The sequence below is a fragment of the Ursus arctos genome, unplaced genomic scaffold (genome assembly GCF_023065955.2).
Source record: "Ursus arctos isolate Adak ecotype North America unplaced genomic scaffold, UrsArc2.0 scaffold_2, whole genome shotgun sequence".
NCBI lineage: Eukaryota > Metazoa > Chordata > Mammalia > Carnivora > Ursidae > Ursus > Ursus arctos.
In genome coordinates this window covers 64,706,397-64,725,180 of record NW_026622874.1, presented here as the reverse complement: position 1 = coordinate 64,725,180, position 18,784 = coordinate 64,706,397, and the positions used below count along the sequence as shown (strand labels likewise).

The 18,784-nt window shown below is 62.8% G+C and overlaps 2 protein-coding genes across 7 annotated transcripts; both read left to right on the top strand.

The window, feature by feature from the left end:
• Positions 1-18: 18 nt before the first annotated feature.
• On the top strand, positions 19-10,354 carry ADAM15 (ADAM metallopeptidase domain 15). Of its 6 annotated transcripts, XM_026485262.4 has the most exons (23): positions 21-184; positions 1,340-1,446; positions 2,065-2,141; positions 2,522-2,600; positions 2,753-2,829; positions 2,919-3,117; positions 4,265-4,330; positions 4,412-4,480; positions 4,557-4,726; positions 4,843-4,927; positions 5,379-5,527; positions 5,617-5,791; positions 6,002-6,094; positions 6,226-6,530; positions 6,608-6,809; positions 7,046-7,123; positions 7,502-7,574; positions 7,756-7,894; positions 8,310-8,379; positions 9,006-9,077; positions 9,490-9,561; positions 9,818-9,936; positions 10,033-10,354. In XM_026485262.4, exons 1-23 carry the CDS (start codon positions 106-108, stop codon positions 10,073-10,075), a joined length of 2,598 nt encoding a protein of 865 aa, XP_026341047.3. In that variant the 5' UTR covers positions 21-105; the 3' UTR covers positions 10,076-10,354. The 6 variants fall into 6 exon arrangements, with proteins under 6 accessions (XP_026341052.3, XP_026341049.3, XP_026341047.3 ...); XM_026485263.4 differs by lacking the exon at positions 9,490-9,561; XM_026485267.4 differs by lacking the exons at positions 9,006-9,077; positions 9,490-9,561 and having other exon boundaries at positions 19-184.
• Positions 10,355-11,458: 1,104 nt separating this feature from the next.
• Positions 11,459-16,115, top strand: EFNA4 (ephrin A4). Its single transcript, XM_057315042.1, has 4 exons — positions 11,459-11,634; positions 14,265-14,559; positions 14,919-14,988; positions 15,304-16,115. Exons 1-4 carry the CDS (start codon positions 11,522-11,524, stop codon positions 15,438-15,440), a joined length of 615 nt encoding a protein of 204 aa, XP_057171025.1. The 5' UTR covers positions 11,459-11,521; the 3' UTR covers positions 15,441-16,115.
• The last annotated feature ends 2,669 nt before the right edge of the window (positions 16,116-18,784 follow it).

Sequence of the window (18,784 nt, the reverse complement as noted above, 5' to 3'; positions counted from 1 at the left end):
TGGCGGCGCGGCGCGGCCGGGTGCGCCAGGCAGACCCGGCGGCCGCGGCTCCTCGGCGCGCGGCCCAGCACCTGCTGCCCTCGCCCGGCCCGGGGCGCCGCTGCCATGCGGCTGGCGCTGCTCTGGGCGCTGGGGCTCCTGGGCGCAGGCAGCCCTCTGTCCTCCCGGCCGCTCCCAGATATAGGTGAGTGCCCGGCCCGCAGTAGGCGGGCGCGGGGGGGGGGGGACGGACCGGAGGAGGCGCAGGGAAGTCAGGAGGCACTGCAGTCGGCTGGAGACTCGGGGAGACCCCCAACCAGAGCGCAGCCCGCCCTGGTTCGCTGTCCTGGCCTGAGAGCCCGGCGCCTGGGCGATGGAGTGGAGCGAGAAGGAGGGGGATGCCGCCCCCCCCCCCCCCGCGCGGTCATCCTCTGCTCCGTCCTCGCGGACACTTCCAGGCTCCGGCGCCGGGCACCGAAGGCCCTGGCGCAGCGCCCCCTCAGGATGGTGGGACAGGGTCTCAGCTCCCCAGGACTGACGTTTTCGCTTCTCTGGGGCCTAGCTGACCGTCCACCCGGTGCCAGAACGCCGAGTGGTCATGGCCCATAGGGTCTGGCGGAGGGCATTCTTCTTGGGCCCCCATCCCAGGCCTGAGTGGCCAACGCACCCCTCACCCTGATGCTGATGCCACCATAAACCCGGCGGAGCGAGCGGGAGGGAGCGCGGGAGGAGCCCGGGGAGGGGAGAATTGGCCAGGAAAGAGGCTGACACCAAGTCCTCCTCATAACTTTCACTTCCCGCTGCTGTGTCGGGCCAGGGGCCGGCGGGGCAGGCAGGGGTGGGCTGGCCGAGGAGAGAGGGCCATTGTGGGGACGGGGGTGCTCAGGGAGGAAGCTGGGCTGTGGCAAGCGGGTGTGCCTGACTGGGTAGGAGGGGTGTTTAGGGAGGGGTGTTTGCACTGCGCACCCAGAAATGGGCGTTCCCGGCAGCTCCTCTGTGAGGACAGGGGAGGGCGAGTGGGCACCGGGCCACAAGGCTTCGCCCAGGCCTCAGAGGGGGCCTGCGTTCTTAAGGGGATGATTGCGAGGGAGTAGGAAAGGGGGCTCCCCGTGAGAACCTGGCATTGGCCTGGGGGGCTCAGGGAGGGGCCGCAGGCAGGACATGCAAGGTGGGGTGCTGGGATGAAAGCTGGGAGCCGCAGAGAAGACCCTTCCCTTCGGGATTCTCCTTTAAGTCCCAGCATGCAATGCAGAAGTCCTTCAAGCAGAGGAGGGCTGGGGTGCCCAGTGAGTACCAGCTGTGCCCTGCGCTCCTGCCGGCTCTCTCAGCACTCTTTCGGGGCGTTCTGGGGGCCCTGCAGGTGGCACTGAGGAGGAGCGGGCGAGGCCAGAGAGGGCCCGGGGTGGACCCTCGGAGCCCCAGATCCTTCAGGACATCCCCACACTCAGCCTCGCAGAGGTGTTTCAGGTGAGCGTCTCTCCCCTCAAGTGAAGAGGTACGCCTCTGCCACCCCGCAGAGCTAAGTGGGGTGAGGATCAGGTGAGTGGACGCCCGTGCACCGTGGCCATCCCGGGGCTGGCTGCCCCTCCTGCCACACGCCAGCACCTGGCTTCACTTCCGCCCTCAACATCTGCTCCCACATCTGCTGGCCGCTGCCCCACCCAACCGTCCGTCTCCACCGGAGAAATCCTGAGGCCAGACTTGCTTTCTTGGTCGCCTTCTGTCAGTTTTCTCCGGGGGAGGGGGGCCTGGAGAAGGTCAGGGCCTCACCAAACACCCCCCCTCCCCAATTCCAAAGCTGAGTCAGAGGAAGGGCTGGGGCCCGCGCTGGGTCTTCCATGATGCTTCCTCTCTGGGCAGGAAGCCGAGAAGGGGCGGCTCAGATACCTTCCTTGACCTCCCCACACAACCCCCCAGAACAATGCCCCAGGCCGGGCAGGGCTTCCTGGCCCCTCCCTCGGGACCCCCCCACCCCCACCAGTGATCTAATCGTTGGTGCTCTCCGAAGGGCCTGAGGCTTTCTGGTTAGAGAGGATAGGAGCTTCGGGCAGGGCCGGGAGGTGACATGCCCTCCGCTGCCCACAGACCAAGCTGCCCGGGGCCTGGCAGATCCAGCTGGAACTGGATGGCGACAGTCATGTTCTGGAGCTGCTACGGAACAGGTGAGGACGCTAGTGCTCACGTGAGCAGTGCGGTAACGTGGCCGACAGCGTATGGCGCGGACCAGCTCTTGACCGCCTGCCGTCCTCTGAGCGGCCTGTAAGGCACGTACTACTCCGTGTCACTGTCCTTGCTTCCTATATGAAGAAGTCCAGGCACAGAGAGGCTAAATAACTGGCCTGAGGTCACACAGCTAGGATGTGGTGAAAACCAGATTAGAACCCAGATAGCCTGGCAGAGTTCGGGACCCAACTACTACACTGTGCTGCCTCTGGGGGAGCCTGGCCCCCAGCTCCCCCAACCACCTCCAGGCCTCAGGCCATTACTGCACACCCCCCCACCCCAGGGAGGCAATGGTCACCGCCTTGCTCTTTCTTCCCAGGGAGCTAGTCCCAGGCCACCCCAGCCTGATGTGGTACCAGCCTGACGGCACCCGTGTGGTCAGTGTCGGACACACTCTGGTGAGTCTCGTGCCCTGTTTCTGGCCTGAGGGAAGAAGGGGGGGGTGCCATCCCTACAGGACGTGGGGGGACACAGCATATCTTCACCAGCAGGCTAGCCTCCTGGTCTCCAGCCTGGCCTTCAAGGTAGCACTGCCGTTTCTCTGCTGTAGGAGAACTGCTGCTACCAGGGAGCGGTGCAGGGCCACGCGGGCTCCTGGGTCTCCGTCTGCACCTGCTCAGGGCTCAGGTACAGCAGGCTCATCCTGTGGGGGTGGGGACAGTGAGGGGGCATGAGCCTGGAGCTCAGCAGCTTTCTGACGTGCTGGATTTTCCCAGGGGTGTGGTGATCCTGTCCCCAGAGAGAAGCTACACCTTAGACCTGGGGCCTGGGGACCTTCAGGCCCCCCCGAACATCTCCCGGACCCAAGACCTCGTCCTGCCAGGCCGCACTTGCGCCCTGAGCTGGCCTGCATCTCTGCACACTCAGGCTCGCCTGGAGCGGCCCCGGGGCCGGCGCCACAGCCCCTCTCATCGGGTGAGGATGAACAGCGGGGCTTCTGTTGTTCCCGAGGGCCAGGCCCCACACCCTCAGAGCCCTGTGTTCCCAGAACCTTCTAAGGAGCAACTGTCCACCCCACTGTGTGAACATAATCTCCTTTCCTCTCCCAGCAACCCTGGGGGGTATGTGCTGTCAGGAGCTCCATTTCAGTGAGAAAACCAGCTTAGAGAGGTTAGTGACTCGCCCAGAGTCCTGCAACTAGTGAATGGTGATCCAGGATTTAGCTGCAGGTACTTGACCCAAACTGCACACCTGTCCTAAGATGCCGAGCGCAGAGAGCCCTCACTTGGCTATAGATAATACAGTTACCAGCCATAAAGCAGCTGGGGGCTGCTTTGGTTATAATTTATAATATATATATATAATTTGGTTATAATTTATAACCATTATAAAATGGGGATAATAGGGGCACCTGGGGGCTCAGTCAGTGAAGCGTCTGCCTTCGGCTCAGGTCATGATCTCAGGGTCCTGGGATTGAGCCCCGCGTCAGGCTCCCTGCTCAGCGGGGAGCTTGCTTCTCCCTCTGCCTCTGCCCCTCCTCCTGCTTGTGCTCGCTCACTGTTTCTGTCTGTCTCAAATAAATAAATAAAATCTTTTAAAAAAACTCAACAGGGATAATAAAACTACTTACTTTCAGAGTTACTGTGGAGATTAGTGGAATCTACCTATCTGCACGTACAGTGCTTAGAACCGTGCCTGGGGGTGATAAGGATATGATGGTGTCGGCAATTATTTTTTTTATTTATTTTTAAAAGTTTATTTATTCATCTTTGAGTAATCTCAACAGCCATGTGGGGCTCGAACTCACGACGCCAAGACCAAGAGTCACACGCTTTACCAACTGAGCCAGTCAGGTGCCCCTATTCTTTTCTTTTTCATTCGGAAAAGGCACTGAATTTGGAGCCAGGAAAGCAGGGCTGTAGTCCCAGCTGCATGACCTACTTCTGGGTCCACCTTGGGCACGTCCCTGGCATCTCAGGCTCTCAGTGGTTCATCTGTAAAATGGGCTCTTTGCTCTCCTCCGCTTGGCCACCCAGGGTGGGAGTGGACGTGGTTCGGCAGCCCTGTGTGGCTGCTGGCCGTGAGCAGTGGTGAGCCCGAGGCTCCTCCTTCTTGCCCACAGCGGAGGCGGGACGTGGTGACAGAGACCAAGACTATTGAGCTGGTGATTGTGGCTGATCATTCGGAGGTGAGCTTGCTGGCCCCTGCCGGTCCTCCCCTGACTCCCACCTGCCCTGCTGCTTCTCCTGCTCACTTCTCTGGCCCACAGGTCCAGAGGTACCCAGACTCCCAGCACCTACTGAACCGCATGCTGAGAGTGACCCTCCTCCTGGACACCGTGAGTGCCGGGCGGGGCAGCGCGCTGGCGGCCCTCCGGCCACAGGGGCGCCTCTCCTGAGCCCCGACTCTTTCAGTTCTTCCGGCCGCTGAACGTGAGGGTGGTACTCGTGGGCCTGGAGGCCTGGACCCAGCGCGACCTGGTGGAGGTCAGCCAGGACCCAGGTCTCACGCTAGACAAGTTCCTCCGCTGGCGGCGGAGGGATCTGCTGTCTCGACTGCCCCACGACAGTGCCCAGCTGGTGACGTAAGCCCCCGCGCTCCGCCCTGGCCTGGCCAGGGTCACACCCCACTCCCTAGCTGAGGCCCTGAAGCTCTGGTCCCCTCGCGTTGTGCCTGACCTTTGACCTCACAATCCCACAGCGCCACTTCATTCTCTGGGCCCACGGTGGGCATGGCCATTCAGAACTCCATCTGTTCTCCTGACTTCTCCGGAGGCGTGAACATGGTGAGCTCTTTCAGGTCTCCTCCCTATTCCCAATTCCGCTCCTCCCGACGGGAGGGCCGCTGATTCACTGAAACCCTTACAAAGTCACCAACCCCAAAGCTGTGGGCATGGGGGCTGGGCTGTATGACGTGGCCTCTGATGTCGTGGGACCCTCTCCTGAGGCCAGCTCCCTGCTTTACTGGTCTTCACGCATGAGGGCTTCCCACTTCTCAGGGGACAAGGGGGGAATGCAGCCCAAAGAAGAGAGGTGGGTGCCCAGGGCCACACAGCACGGGAGGGGAACAGAGCTGAGCGAGCTCCCCGGTTTCCCGCCACCCAGGCCTGGGCTCTCCTCCTACTTCAGAAGCAAGTAAGGAGGGAGGCGGTGCTGAGTGCCCAGGAGGTCAGATGAGGAGAGAGCAGGGGCAGTCAGGCTGCTGCTGGAGCTGGGGTGTCCCCTCCCCAATGCCAGGACCACTCCACCAGCGTCCTGGGGCTTGCATCCTCCATAGCGCATGAGCTGGGCCACAGCCTGGGCCTGGCCCACGACTTGCCTGGGAACAGCTGCCCCTGCCCGGGGCCGGCCCCCGCCAAGAGCTGCATCATGGAAGCTTCCACAGAGTGAGTCGCTGCGGGGTGGGGGTGGGGGTGGGGGGCAGCAGGGCCGGAGGCCGCCCTGCAGCCCCAACCTTTCTTGCCCCCATCCCCAGCTTCCTGCCAGGCCTGAACTTCAGCAACTGCAGCCAGCAAGCCCTGGAGAAGGCCCTTCTGGAAGGGATGGGCAGCTGCCTCTTTGAACGGCTGCCCAGCCTGCCCTCGCTGGCCACTGTCTGCGGGAATATGTTCGTGGAGCCCGGCGAGCAGTGTGACTGTGGCTTCCCGGATGTGAGCCCCTCCCCCGAAGCCTGGCCCCACCCACTTCTGGGTTCACTGCCCCTCTCGAGCCCCCCCAGCCCCTCTTGTCCCTCTTGTCTGCGGGGACAGCACACGCAATGTTGGCCTCCAGCTTTTACTTGGTGTGTGTGTCCCCGAGTGCAAGGATAGGGGTGCGCTCTCAGGCCTCGCCTGCTCTGATGCCTGGTTCCTCTGCCTCAGGACTGCACCGACCCCTGCTGTGACTACTTCACCTGCCAGCTGAGGCCCGGGGCCCAGTGCGCCTCCGACGGGCTCTGCTGTCAGAATTGCCAGGTGCGCGCAGATGGACCGGCCAGCCACCCACAGCTCACCTGCCAGGGGTCAGGGTGGAAAGGTCATTCCAGCTCTCAGGGCCCTGGCTGGACCTGCCTAGCACCCACACTGATGCTCGCTTGCCCCCACAGCTGCGCCCGGCCAGCTGGCAGTGCCGTCCTTCCAGAGGGGACTGTGACTTACCGGAGTTCTGCTCAGGAGACAGCCCCCAGTGCCCTCCCGACGTCAGCCTGGGAGACGGCGAGCCATGTGCCGGGGGCCAGGCTGTGTGCATGCAAGGCCGTTGTGCTTCCTATGCCCAGCAGTGCCAGGCTCTCTGGGGGCCCGGGGCCCAGCCCGCCTCGCCGCTTTGCCTCCTTGCTGCCAATACTCGAGGGGATGCCTTTGGGAGCTGTGGGCGCAACCCTAACGGCAGCTACGTGTCCTGTGCCCCTAAGTAAGTGAGGGACTTGGATTCCCCTCTGGCTTTGCGGGAGCCTCGGCCTGACCCTGCACCTCCTCCCTTTACCTCAGAGATGCCATTTGCGGGCAGCTCCAGTGCCAGGGGGGGCAGGCCCAGCCTCTGCTGGGCTCAGCCCGGGATCTGCGCTGGGAGATGCTAGAAGCCAACGGGACCCAGCTGAGGCCGAATTGTAGCTGGGTCCACCTGGACCTGGGCGACGATGTGGCCCAGCCCCTCCTGACTCTGCCTGGCACAGCCTGTGGTCCTGACCTGGTGAGCAGTCCCAGCTGGCAAGACCAGAGGGAGGGCTGTCTGGACGAGCAGTGCGCAGGCCTCAGTGTCCCCCAGTGTAGGCACAGGCTCTCGGGGGGTCCGATGCGTGCTTCCAACAGAGCGGCATCCTGTCATCCTGTGAGCCCTAGTTTCTCCGTGTGTAAGAGCAGGGTCGTGGCCTCCCAGGGCCAGTGATGCTTTGTGAGGCTGTGACCTTGGTTCTTCCCCTCGGGCAGGTGTGCATTGACCGCCAGTGCCGGCCCACGGATGTTCTGCGAGCCCAGGAATGTCGAAGCAACTGCCACGGGCACGGGGTGAGCGGGCATGGCGGACACGGAAGGGGGCAGGGAGCCCCCAGGGAGGCGGACACACACACCTAATCCTTGCTCTGCTCCTTCCTAGCCGGGGAACCTGAGGCAGATTATTAACCACTCTGAGCTCAGTCTCCTCAGCTACCCAGTGGGCATCCTGGGGTCCAGGAGATGAGTGCGAGAGGGTCTAGCACAGCGCTCGGCATGGAGAAAGCGCTCCCGGGCTGGTTCGATTTCGTTTCCTCAGGCATGGACACAGGCTCCCTCTCTCCACCCCGTCATCCCCGTCCAACTGTGGACATAGGAGAGCCTGAAAAGTCGGGGACAGGGAAATGCGGCCGCAGAGTGTCGGGCCCCTCATCGCTCAACCTGCCCCCCTAGGTCTGCGACAGCGCAGGACATTGCCACTGTGAGGAGGGCTGGGCGCCCCCTGACTGCACCCAGCGCGTCAGAGGTAGCGGGGGCGGCGGGCAGGGGCAGCTGGGAGGGCCATGGCTGGCTTACCCTTTACCGCCCCCCCCTTTCTCGGACCCCTTCCTGTTCTCTGATCACTTCACCTCCACCCCGCCCTCCACCCCTTCCTGAGTATAGGATTCTTAGCCCTGCCCGCTTTCAAAGCCACCCTCACCCCACAGCAACCAGCTCCCTGACCACAGGGCTGCCCCTCAGCCTCTTGGTGGTGGTGGTCCTGATGCTGCTGGGGGCCAGCTACTGGCACCGTGCCCGCCTGCGCCAACGGCTCTGTCAGCTCAAAGGACCCAGCTGCCAGTACAGGTACGGGCCTCCTTGCTCCCAGCTCCCGCGACGGCTCTGCTGCAGAGCGTCTCTGCCATCCCATCCCCACTCCTGCTCCAGCGCCCGACACCGGGCTCTGACCCCCGGCCCCTTGGACCAGCCCAGGCACACCTCGCTCCCCTCCCTGTGCCCTGTAACTCCTCACCTCACACCCAGACCCACGGAGGGCAGCCGGGGAGCCAGGACCACCTCTGCCCAGGAGCCCCGTGCTACGGAGGCAGAGCCCTCCCTCAGGCTCACCAGCACCCCCACCCCAATTCGGACTGGGCCTCAGCCACACTTGAGCTGCTCTCCAGGGGGCTGCAAAGGGTCAGCCCCACTCAAGGGTCGCGTGTGGGTGGAGAGCATGGTCTGAGGCCGGGCCCTCTCCCTCCTTGCTTTTCTCCATGTTCAGGGCAGCCCAGTCTGGTCCCCCAGAACGCCCAGGACCCCCGCAGAGGGTCCTGCTGATGCCAGGGGCCAAGGTAAGTCATGGATACCAGAGGAGAGAGGCCCCGCTTTGCCCAGGCATTTGGCATGGGCCCTGGGGTGGGGGTATTGAAGGCCCTAGACCCAGAAAGACTTCCATTGCCCAAGAGTCGGTCAGAGGAATCAGGGTCAGCCCTCCCCTACGCTCCCCTGGCTGCAGGCCCAGAAGCAGAGTCCGGCCTGGAGTGGGGAGGGGCAGTCACCTAGAGGAGGGTCTGCTGAGCTCTTTGAGCTGGCCGAGCTGGTGGCTCTGAGAGGTGGGTCTGCTGGTGCTCCCAGCAAGGGCCCCTGGAGGACAAGGGGGGTGGTGCTCAGAAATGGCCTTCAAGATGCCACGACCTGACGAGGCCCAGGTCACCACGTGTGGAAGGGCTGGCGAGGGCCCTGTGAGCCCCTGGAGCTGGTGACGGGTGTGTGTGGAGGTGGTCTGCATGCTTGCTCCACCACTTGTCACCCCCTCTGCATGCAACTGAAGAGCCGCATGCATGGTCCCCCACTGCCCCTGGGGCCCTGGCTGCCCTCCCCAGGCACTAACCCCTCTCCGCCCACATCTGTCTCTGTGCTCCCACCCCCCCCCCCACCCCTCCGTCCTGCCTGTCTGCTCCTCGGGCTCTCTCTGCAGGCTAGTATTCTTGGCTTCCCGGCACCCCCCTCCAGGCCGCTGCCTCCTGACCCTGTGCCCAAGAGACTCCAGGTAAATCCAGGCCAGGTCCCGCCCTGGTCCAGGGCAGGTGGGAGGCTTGGTGCCCAACTGCAGTTCTCGCCCCTGCTCCCTGCCAGTGGCGCTCTTCATTAGGGGACCACAGTGCCCCTCGGCCTTCAGACCCTCAGAGCCCCTGCTGCAGCCAAGGGTGAGCCTCCTGCCTTGGTTTCTACCACCACCTGGTGGTCAGTGGCAGGACTGCAGCTGGCCAGAAACACCGCTGTGACCCATACCTTCCCCCCTGAGGCTTCTGCTGGCAGGCTCCCAAGCCCGGTGCGCATGTCCCCATTCTCTCCTGCCCCCTGGCTGACTTTGCATGTCGAACTGAACCCCTGGAGAGAACCACCGCATGCCCACTTGGCCCCGGCTGTGCTCTCACAGCGCCGCCCCTCTCTCTGTTCAGGCTGAGCTGGCTGACCGGCCCAATCCCCCCACCCGCCCTCTGCCCGCTGACCCGGTGGTGAGGCGCCCGAAGGTAACAGTGTGGGGAGAGAAGGGCGCAGCCTCTCCCCACCCAGGGCTGTCGTGCTAATAGCCCTGGCAGTGGTGTCCATGGTGAGATGCCCCCTCTGTGCGTGCGGACACACACCCTGGTGTCCTTTAACGGTGACAGGTTTGGAACGAAGGTGACCTCTAGAGCCGGCCCCACAAGCTGGTGTTCCCCAGCAACAGGGGTGGGCCACATGACATCCCCTCCCAAGCCAGCTTCCTGCTTTCTCTCTCACTCTCAGGGGCCTGCCAAGCCCCCACCCCCAAGGAAGCCACTGCCTGCCAACCCCCAGGGCAGGCGCCCTTCGGGTGACCTGCCTGGCCCAGGAGATGGAATCCCGCCCCTAGCGGTACCGGCCAGGTAGGCGAGGAAGGGTGCGGAGGATGCCTGCGCAGTGCCAATGGTCTGGGGTAAGGGGGACCTCTGACCTTTTTTCTCGATTTCACTGCACCCCAGGCCTGCGCCCCCGCCCCCAGCAGCGTCCTCGCTCTACCTCTGACCTCTGCTGAGGTTCCGCTGCCTGCAGCCCGGACTTAGGACTTCAAGAGGCAGACTGGCCCCTGGAGTCCCCCGAGATGACCGAAGGAGCCAGAGCCTGGACACGGCGGAGCAGGCACCTTAAGACCCTGGGGCACCTCCACGCGCCGACGAGCAGCACCCTAGGGACCCGCCCACGCAGTTGCTGCTGGGGGTGGGGAGGGGCTGGGCGCCGGACTGGGCTGAGGGAGGTGCACACAGCCTGTCCCTGATCTGGTGCAATAAACGTGAGGTCTGGGGAGCGTGCCTTGGACTTTGTCCGCCCAGGGGAGGCCGGGTCGCCCTGCTGCGGTTCCAGGTCTGGCCGCCAGGAGGCGCTGCCGCCTCGGACGAAGGCCGGCGAGGGCGGGCGAAGACTCCCAGGCTGGGTCCGCGTGCGTGTCCCAGGGATGCTCGCGGCTGGTTTCTGCCCAGTCTGGGACGACTGCGCAATCCAGTATCACAGGGATTTGTAAAACCCCGTGCCACCCCCAGTCGCCAAGGCCTCGCCCCCAAGTCTGAGCGGCCCCCAGAGGCGGCTATCCACGAACCGGCCCAGCTGTTGGACCCGCCGTCCCCACCCTCTGACCACTGGCTGGGAAGAGTGGATCTGGCTGGTGTTCTCAGAGCCCCGGAGCCGGGGCGGAGCGGGGCGGCGGCTCCCACGATCCCAGGGCCGTGCACCTGCCTCCTCCCCCTCCCCTGCCCCACCTGAGGGCTTGGGAACAAAGGTGCTTTGTACAGGCCGCACCACCTCATTATTTCGACTTCGGGAATGGGGCCGCGCGGGCCCCCAGCCCAGAGTGAAGGTGTGGGGCGGAAAGGGACAGGCGCCAACCCCAAGGTGGGCACCAGCTCACCGCTGAGGCTGGGGGCGGGGGTGGTTAGGGGGGATCCCAGGAGGCGATCTGTCCCTTCCACCGCGCTATCACTGGATGGACAAAAACGGGCAACATGCTAAGGTGAAGCTGGACGGGCTTCGTGGATCCTCGCCCGTGCCTCACTTTTTCCTCTTTCTGGCCAAAGGCCGTGTGCTCCTATTTAAATCTTCCAAATTTGTAATAAGGCTTCCTACCTACCCGGTACTAACGCAGACACGAAAGACGCGACCTCCCTAAAACGAACTCCCAGACAGTGGACTGCGTCGCCCCTCCCGCCGCCTCCCGACACGGTGCCGCCCCGGTGGGAGCTTGGCGACCCTGGCGCGCGCCTCGGCGCACAGAGGGTTAACAGGAGTTGCCTCTCCGAGTGGGGAGGCGGGGGTGCGCTCCCATTGGCGGAAAGTTACCCGGAGGCGTGGCCTGCGAGTGTCTGCACCCCACCCCCAGTTCCGCACCGCCCCCCCCCACCTCCACTTTGTACCTTTCTCGCCGCGGCAGCGAAGCGGGCCGGGACCGGCCGGACCAGACCAGAGCGGACCCCGGGGGCGATGCGGCTGCTGCCCCTGCTGCGGACTGTCCTCTGGGCCGCGCTCCTCAGCTCCCCGCTGCGAGGGGGCTCCGGCCTCCGCCACGCTGTCTACTGGAACTCCAGTAACCCCAGGTAGCCGGGCCGAACCCGGCCGACCGCGGCCCGGGCCTGCGCGCTCCCGGGCCGGGCGCGCGCCCCACTCTCGCTCCGTGCGCGGCGCCGCCTGGACCCGGCCGCGCGCTGGGTCTCCTTTGTTTGAGCCGGCGGGGGAGGGGGAGGGGAGGGGCGAGGCGCGCTCAGGGCTCCCCCCGCCCGCACGTGTTGGGGGGCGGGCGGAGGACCCCAGCTCCGAAGGCTGACGGTGGGATCTCGGAGCCCGGAGCTGGGGGGCCCCCGGGTCTGCGCTCCGAGCCCCGCCCCCTCGCTTCTCCCTTCTCTCCCGCTGTTCCCCCTCTCCTCTGGCCGGAGCTTGGGAGGGCGGTCTGGAGAGGGAGGCAGGGGGCTCTACTCTTGTGAAAGAGCGTGGTTTACTCCCCTGCTCGCTTGGCCTCATTCACTATCTCTGCGTTCATCTCCGTCGTTCTGGGTCCTTCTATTTCTGTCCAGTCTCGGCCCTGCCCTTCCCGCTGAATCACCTTCGGGCAAGTCGTTTGACTCCCTAACCTCAGTTATCTCATCTGTAAAATGGGCTAATAACACCTGGTACCCTGGGAAATCAGCGGGCTGACCGAGGTCATGTGTGTGAAAGAGGTGCAGGCTGTACAGATACAAATTATTATTTTTCTCCCGAGCCTTTGAACCTCAGTGTTTTTGACTGTTTTCATTTTCCTCCCCAGTTCTCCCTGTCTCTCTCTGCTTTCTCCATCTGTTTGCCTTTCTGATTTTTTACTTGAGACAATCTGTGACTCTGTTCATTTGCTCACTCACCAACATTTGTTACGCAGGACGTGTGCTAGGATGCTGGATATAGAGAGATAAGACCTCAGCTCTGGCCTCTGGGAGCCCAGAGACCCCCAGGGAGGGCAGGCATCAGGACAGGTCATTACAATGCCAGCACCACGTGATAACAGCTATTGTCCTCCTAATTCCGAAGCGCTCTCTCTGTTCCAGACCAGTGCCTCTGAATCACTTGGAGAACTTGTTAGAAATTCAGGTTCCTAGCCCCCAACCCTCAGGTTTCTGGCTCATTCATTCATTCTGCAAATATTTATTGAGCGTTTGGGCAGGACACTTTTCCAGGCGCTGGGGATGCTACCTAACAATCATACCAAGGCCCAGCTTGTGTTCAAGTGGCTCTGAGCTGAATCCAGGAATCTGCATTTTTTAAATTTTTTTAAGATTTTTATTCATTTATTTATTTGACAGAGGGAGAGACAGCCAGCGAGAGAGGGAACACAAGCAGGAGGAGTGGATGAGGGAGAAGCAGGCTCCCAGCAGAGCAGGGAGCCCGACGTGGGGCTCGATTCCAGGACTCTGGGATCACGCCCTGAGCCCAAGGCAGACGCTTAACGACTGCGCCACCCAGGTGCCCCAGGAATCTTCATTTCTGATCAGAACTCCAAATGCAGGTGGTCCTTAGACCACCCACTGAGGGATAGTTAGAGGCCTTTCATACGTTGCTCTGGACTGTGTGTATGGTAGGGAAGGGGGAAGGTGGTTCACGGTGTATAATGCTGTGGGGGCAGCCTGTCCCAGCCCTTCCCGCCTGTCCTGGCTCCCACAGGCAGCTCCCAAGAGGTAAGGAAGGGAGTCCTGAGTAGGCCAAAGATGAGTTGATATCTGGAGGGGCCTCCCCGCATCCACTCCCTCCCTCTTCCTGCCTTCCTTTCTCCCTTCCTTTCTTTCCTTCCTGCCTTCCTCCCTCCCTCCCTTCCTCCCTCCTCCTTCTTCCTTCCTCCTTCCTTCCTTCCTTCCTTCCTTCCTTCCTTCCTTCCTTCCTTCCTCCCTCCTCCTTCTTCCTTCCTTCTTCCTTCCTTCCTTCCTTCCTTCCTCCTTCCTTCCTCCTTCCTTCCTTCTTCCTTCCTTCTTCCTTCCTTCTTCCTGCCTTCCTGCCTTCCTCCCCCTTCCCCCCTTTCTTTTTTCTTTCTTTCTTTCTTTCTTTCTTTCTTTCTTTCTTTCTTTCTCCCTCCCTCCCTCCCTCCCTCCCTCCCCCCCCTCTCTTTCTTTCTTTCTTTCTTTCTTTTCTTTCTTTCTTTCTTTCTTTCTTTCTTTCTTTCTTTCTTTCTTTCTTTCCTGTGACATTCTTCTCCATTGCATTGAGATCTAGAAAGCAGTCTTCCTCTCTCTGCCTGTGCTGATGGGGACACTGTTCCCGGCGTCCGTCTCTGAGGCCATACATCTCTGAGGCCGTGCCTGCACTGCCGGCCCAGATTTGTATCCTCGTGTCTGTGCCCCGGCTTCTTCGGGCAGCCATACACCTGACGTTTACCGAGTACAGTGTTATGCCAGGCCCTCTGTGGGGCACTGGGGCTGGAGAGTTGCTGGCAGCTCCAGCCTGAAAGTGTAGGGTGTGGCGAGTGACCGTCTCAGGCTCGAGCCATGAGGTTATGGGCACCACAGTCCCTTCACCTCTCAATACCTGCAAATCGGTCCCCCCCCCCCCATCTCTTGACTCTGTCTCTCAAGAGTTGTCAGGTTGGGAACCTCAGGCCTTGCTGAGCTGCTCCCTCTCCGGTGGGTGGGGGAGAGGCCGGCGGGGACCACCGAGCCCACCCCGTGAGCTGCCCCGCGCCCCTTCAGCCTGCACCTGCCTATGCCTGCAGGCTGCTGGGAGGAGACGGCCTGGTGGAGCTGGACCTCAACGATTACCTAGACATCTTCTGCCCGCACTATGAGGGGCCCGGGCCCCCTGACGGCCCCGAGACGTTCGCTTTGTATATGGTGGACCGGCCAGGCTATGAGGCCTGCCAGGCCCAGGGGCCAGGTGCCTTCAAGCGCTGGGAGTGTGCGCTCCCCTTCGCTCCCTTCGGCCCTGTTCGATTCTCTGAGAAGATTCAGCGCTTCACACCCTTCTCGCTTGGCTTTGAGTTCTTGCCTGGAGAGACCTACTACTACATCTGTGAGTGAGGGGGGCACACTGCCTGTCGGGGGGATGGGGCACCCTACCATTGCCACGGTCTAGGCAGAGAGCCTGAGGTGTGGGGAAGGGAGGGGTCTGGGAATGAAGGTGGGGGACCTGGGTCTAATACTGAGTAGGGAGACATCTAGGGGAGTCTGCAGAGAGGAGGAGAAAGCAAGAGGAGCCGGGAAAGGGGACATGATGGAGGGCACGGCTGGGGCCTGGCGCCGGGGTGTGGACCAAAAGTAAGGCGAAGCTTTCCAGGGAACTGGAGAGGAGACAAAGCGGAAGGTCTGAAGGAATCAGGCGTGCAAACTAGCCTGTGCTAACTTCTTCCTCCCAATTTCCCACCACCCAGCGGGTACCAACTCCGGAGAGTTCTGGCAAGTGCTTGAGGCTCCAGGTGTCTGTCTGCTGCAAGGAGAGCAGTAAGTGGGTTGGGGTGCGGGAAGCAACCCTTCTGGCGAATGTGGGGCCCTTGGAGTGAGGGAAGTGGGGGCGAGTCTTGGAGCATCAAACCCTGAGGGGTCCAGGTGGGGTTTTCAGCTGTGGCCTCTGCTCCCCCATTTATCTTTGCGGGGGCTTCCACCGTACCCCTTTATGCTGGGCCAAGGAAATGGCATCTCCAGGGCAGTATCCCTCAAAGCCTCAGCTGAACTGGGCTGCGAGTGAAGAGCCCAGGCGCAGGGCAGGAAGGAGGCTGCTGAAGGGGACGGTCCCTCAGTGCTGCCCCTCCCTCGCAGGGTCGGAGTCAGCCCACCCCGTTGGAAGCCCTGGAGAGAGCGGCACATCAGGGTGGCAAGGGGGAGGCGCCCTCAGCCCCCTCTGTCTCTTGCTGCTGTTGCTGCTCCCAATTCTGCGTCTCCTGCGAGTTCTCTGAGCCAAGCAGACCCCTCCTGCTACCCCCAGGAGCGAGAGCTCTCCCAAGACTCCCTGGAGGAGGGGCCCCTGCCTCTCCAGCTGGCAGCGTCAAGCCAGCCAGACCAATGGAAGAGTGACCGGGAGGTCAGAGGGTCTGAGGTGACCCTTCCAGGGGCTGGCCCCTTATCACAGGCTGAAGAGGAGCTGCAGGGGAGCTGCACACAGCCCTGGGCACCCTGGAGCCCAGGCAAGACGAACATAGGGTCTCTGTCAGCTGCTTTGACCTTCTCATCCTGTCCCCCCAGAAAGACTGGGATTTGGCAGGATTGAATCCTTGAGTCTGTTGGGGCCAAGACCGAAGACCTGGGAACAGGTAGATTGGCAGACCAGGGCAAGGAGGAAGTCCAGGCCTGTCATCTGTGCCCAGTACCCTGTGGGCCTCTTCCCCGGGGCAGCATTTTCCCCTCCCCTGGGGGTCACTCACTTGTCTTCTGTGAAGACGGACTTGCTATGAGGTTGAGTATCATGCCAGTTTGTATTTTTATAAGTGTCTGGACCAAACCCTCAATAAACCACCCAACTTTTGATTGCTCTCCCCCATCTAGCACCCTCTGGCTCCTTCCTTGACACCCGGACTCCCTGCGGCCTCTGCTCTCAGCTTCACTTGGCCTGACCTCCATACCAGCTGTGCCCAGGCCATCTATTCCAGGCCTCCGTGGGCACCCCTCTGGGCAGTGTGGGGTGGGTGCCAGTGGCAGCTGTAGAGCTTGGCACCCTCTCCCACCTCCCTAGCTGGCTTTCTGTGCTGGGGAGGGGGCAGATGCCCCCGATAGCCCACCCACTTGGGGCACTGCCCAAGCCATGGTAGTACTAAGCAGCGCGTTGGGGCAAAAGCCAGGACTGCTAGAGAGACAGCACCGAGTTTCAGAATGCCTGGGTCCCTGAGAGCTGGGCATCCTTCCCCCTCCCCAAGGGCAGTCTGGGCGGTGCCTGGCCTAGAACTGAGAAGGTGGGGTCAGATCAAAGCCTCCTTCCCCAGCGGCTTCTTTGTTCTTCGCTTTTATAAGGAGGAGGGGGTGGGGCCGAGGAGGGAGGGCCCCCTTTGCTCTCAGCCCCGCACTGTCTCTCCCACCTCTGGCAGGCGAGGCTATGATTCCCCCCCAAGCCGAACTAGAGCCCTCTTTCTGAACGGTGTCCTGGGTGGAGCCGGGGTGAGGGGTGCCCCTTCCCCCGCAGCTGTCATCCACCCGCCCCGGTGCCCCGCAGCCTCCGCTGGCACTGTGCCGGCCGGCCTGGCACCGAGCCAGCGATCGATAGGTGGATGTTGTGCTGATTAGCTCGGCCCGGCTGCGGCAGCGAGAGGCGGCGTGTGAACACGCGGGGCTGGGGGCGCCGGGGGGGGGGGGGGCGGGAGACTGACAGACGCCGGAACTCTGGAAATCGCCGGCCCCTCCCCCACGCCTTCACACCCCGGTCAGACCCCGCTCGCTCTCGCTCATTGCACTGCTCTGCCCCGCGGGCGGAGCAGACGCCGGTCGACCCCTTCCCGGGTTCGAGGCCCCGTGCAGAAAACGCCGCGTCTGGAGCGCACGTGCCTGCGTGTTCGCGCGTCCGCGCCCTCGGCCCCACCACTCTCTTCCGCCAACCGCACAGGGCTGGGGCGACGAGCGGGTGGCCTCTGAGCTGGAGGGTGAGCCGCGGCTCGGCCTTCCGGTCCTGGGTTCGAGTCGCGTCTCCCCTGTCATCCAGGAGGGGGTCCGTGTGTCGCCGTGGGAACCGAGGGCACTGCTGCCTCCCCCCCCCCCAGTAGGCGGGGCGCGCGGGGGCGACTGGTGACGAGCCCCTGGCTTCCACTGACGACGGTGGGGGTCTCACCCTGCGGCCCGCGGCCCCACACCCCCCTCGCCCACCCAGCGGGGCGCGCTCGCTGCCCGGTGTGCGGAGCCGGCGGGTGCGGGAGGCGCGGGCCGCGGGCGGCTGCCCCGCCCTCGGACACGCGCCCTCGCCCGCTCCCTGGGTCGCAAACGCTGGCCCACCCGCCCTTTCCTCACACCTGGCCCTGCGCGTTCAGTCGGGACAGCCCCGGCCCCCCCCCCCCCAAAGGGCCAGGTCCTCTCCCGGGGCCGAGGCGGGCTGAAGGTGCTGGGCGGCCTTCCGCGACTGGGCCCGACCCATGAGAAGGCCTCGAGGCGCGATCCGGGGCGCGGTTCCAGGAGGCTGGGCGGGCCTGTGAGTTTTGGGGCGTCACTGATATCCCCTAAACTCGGCGGCGCTGGACGGCCCAGGGTAGGGCCCTCAGTTCGCTGGGCCCGCCCTAGTCTCTCCCCAGCAGATGCGAAAACTGGTCATCTTTGCCTCACTCTGTCTCGTCTTTCCAAGAGCCTAGAACACCCGCGACCTGGGTTCTGCTCCACAATTTGCGGGGTTGCCAATCACCCTCTTTCCCTGTAAGCTAAACCCTGAAGCTTTGATCTTCTTATGTGACCCCTCTCTCTTTTCTTCTCTTCCAGTAGTTCTTTCCTTCCTCTGCTTATTCGTTCATTCATCAAATTGTGAGCTCCCAGCTCGCCCTTCTTTCAGCAGGCCACAGCAGCTGGGGTCGTCGGGGGATTCCCAACGGTGACGCAGTTGGAGAGGGGCACTCTGGCTTCCAAAGAGCCAATTGAATCCCGGGGCCTGGGGCATGAGGTCATCAGCGGTGATGCCCATTGGTTCAGGCCTGGACGTGGGGAGGGGGTCCCCATAGCAACCGACGGTGCGTCCGACCGTAACCTGGAGAGTGGTCGTTTCTTGAGCTCCAGCGGCAGCTTGGGTGACTGGGTTGGGGGCGGGGAGACCGGCGTGGAGCTCAGTTTCCCAGGTCCGGCAGCCCTAGCCCAACCAAGCTCCTATCATTCTCGAGATCCCTTTCCTCACTCCAAGTAATGGTCAGTGCCACTTACCCCAGGAAGGTTGGGGGAGGAGTACTGGCAACAGCGTTGGGGTCCTGGGTGCGGAGCCGCCGCACGGAATGCTAATCTGAGATCCTCCGGGTCTTATGCGTATCTGCGAATCGTCTGCGTCTCATTTGCATTCTCTTCATTTAAGGTCAAATTGAGCAGACATCACATCCCCAGCCCTGTCGCTTGTCTGTATCCCGACTTTATCCCTTAGCAGCTCCATAATTTATCTCTCCTTTTCCTGTTCCCTACCCTACCCCTCTTTTAGCCTCTGGTGTCTCCTCCAGCGGGAGCAGGCGCAGCCTAGCTAAAGCAGGAGGGAGTCTGCCTCTGCCTCTGGATGTTTGTTGACAGATGGGGAGGGCTGGTCTGTACTGTCTAGAGACTAAACTGGCAAAGCAAACCGTGGGGGGAGGTGCCCCGT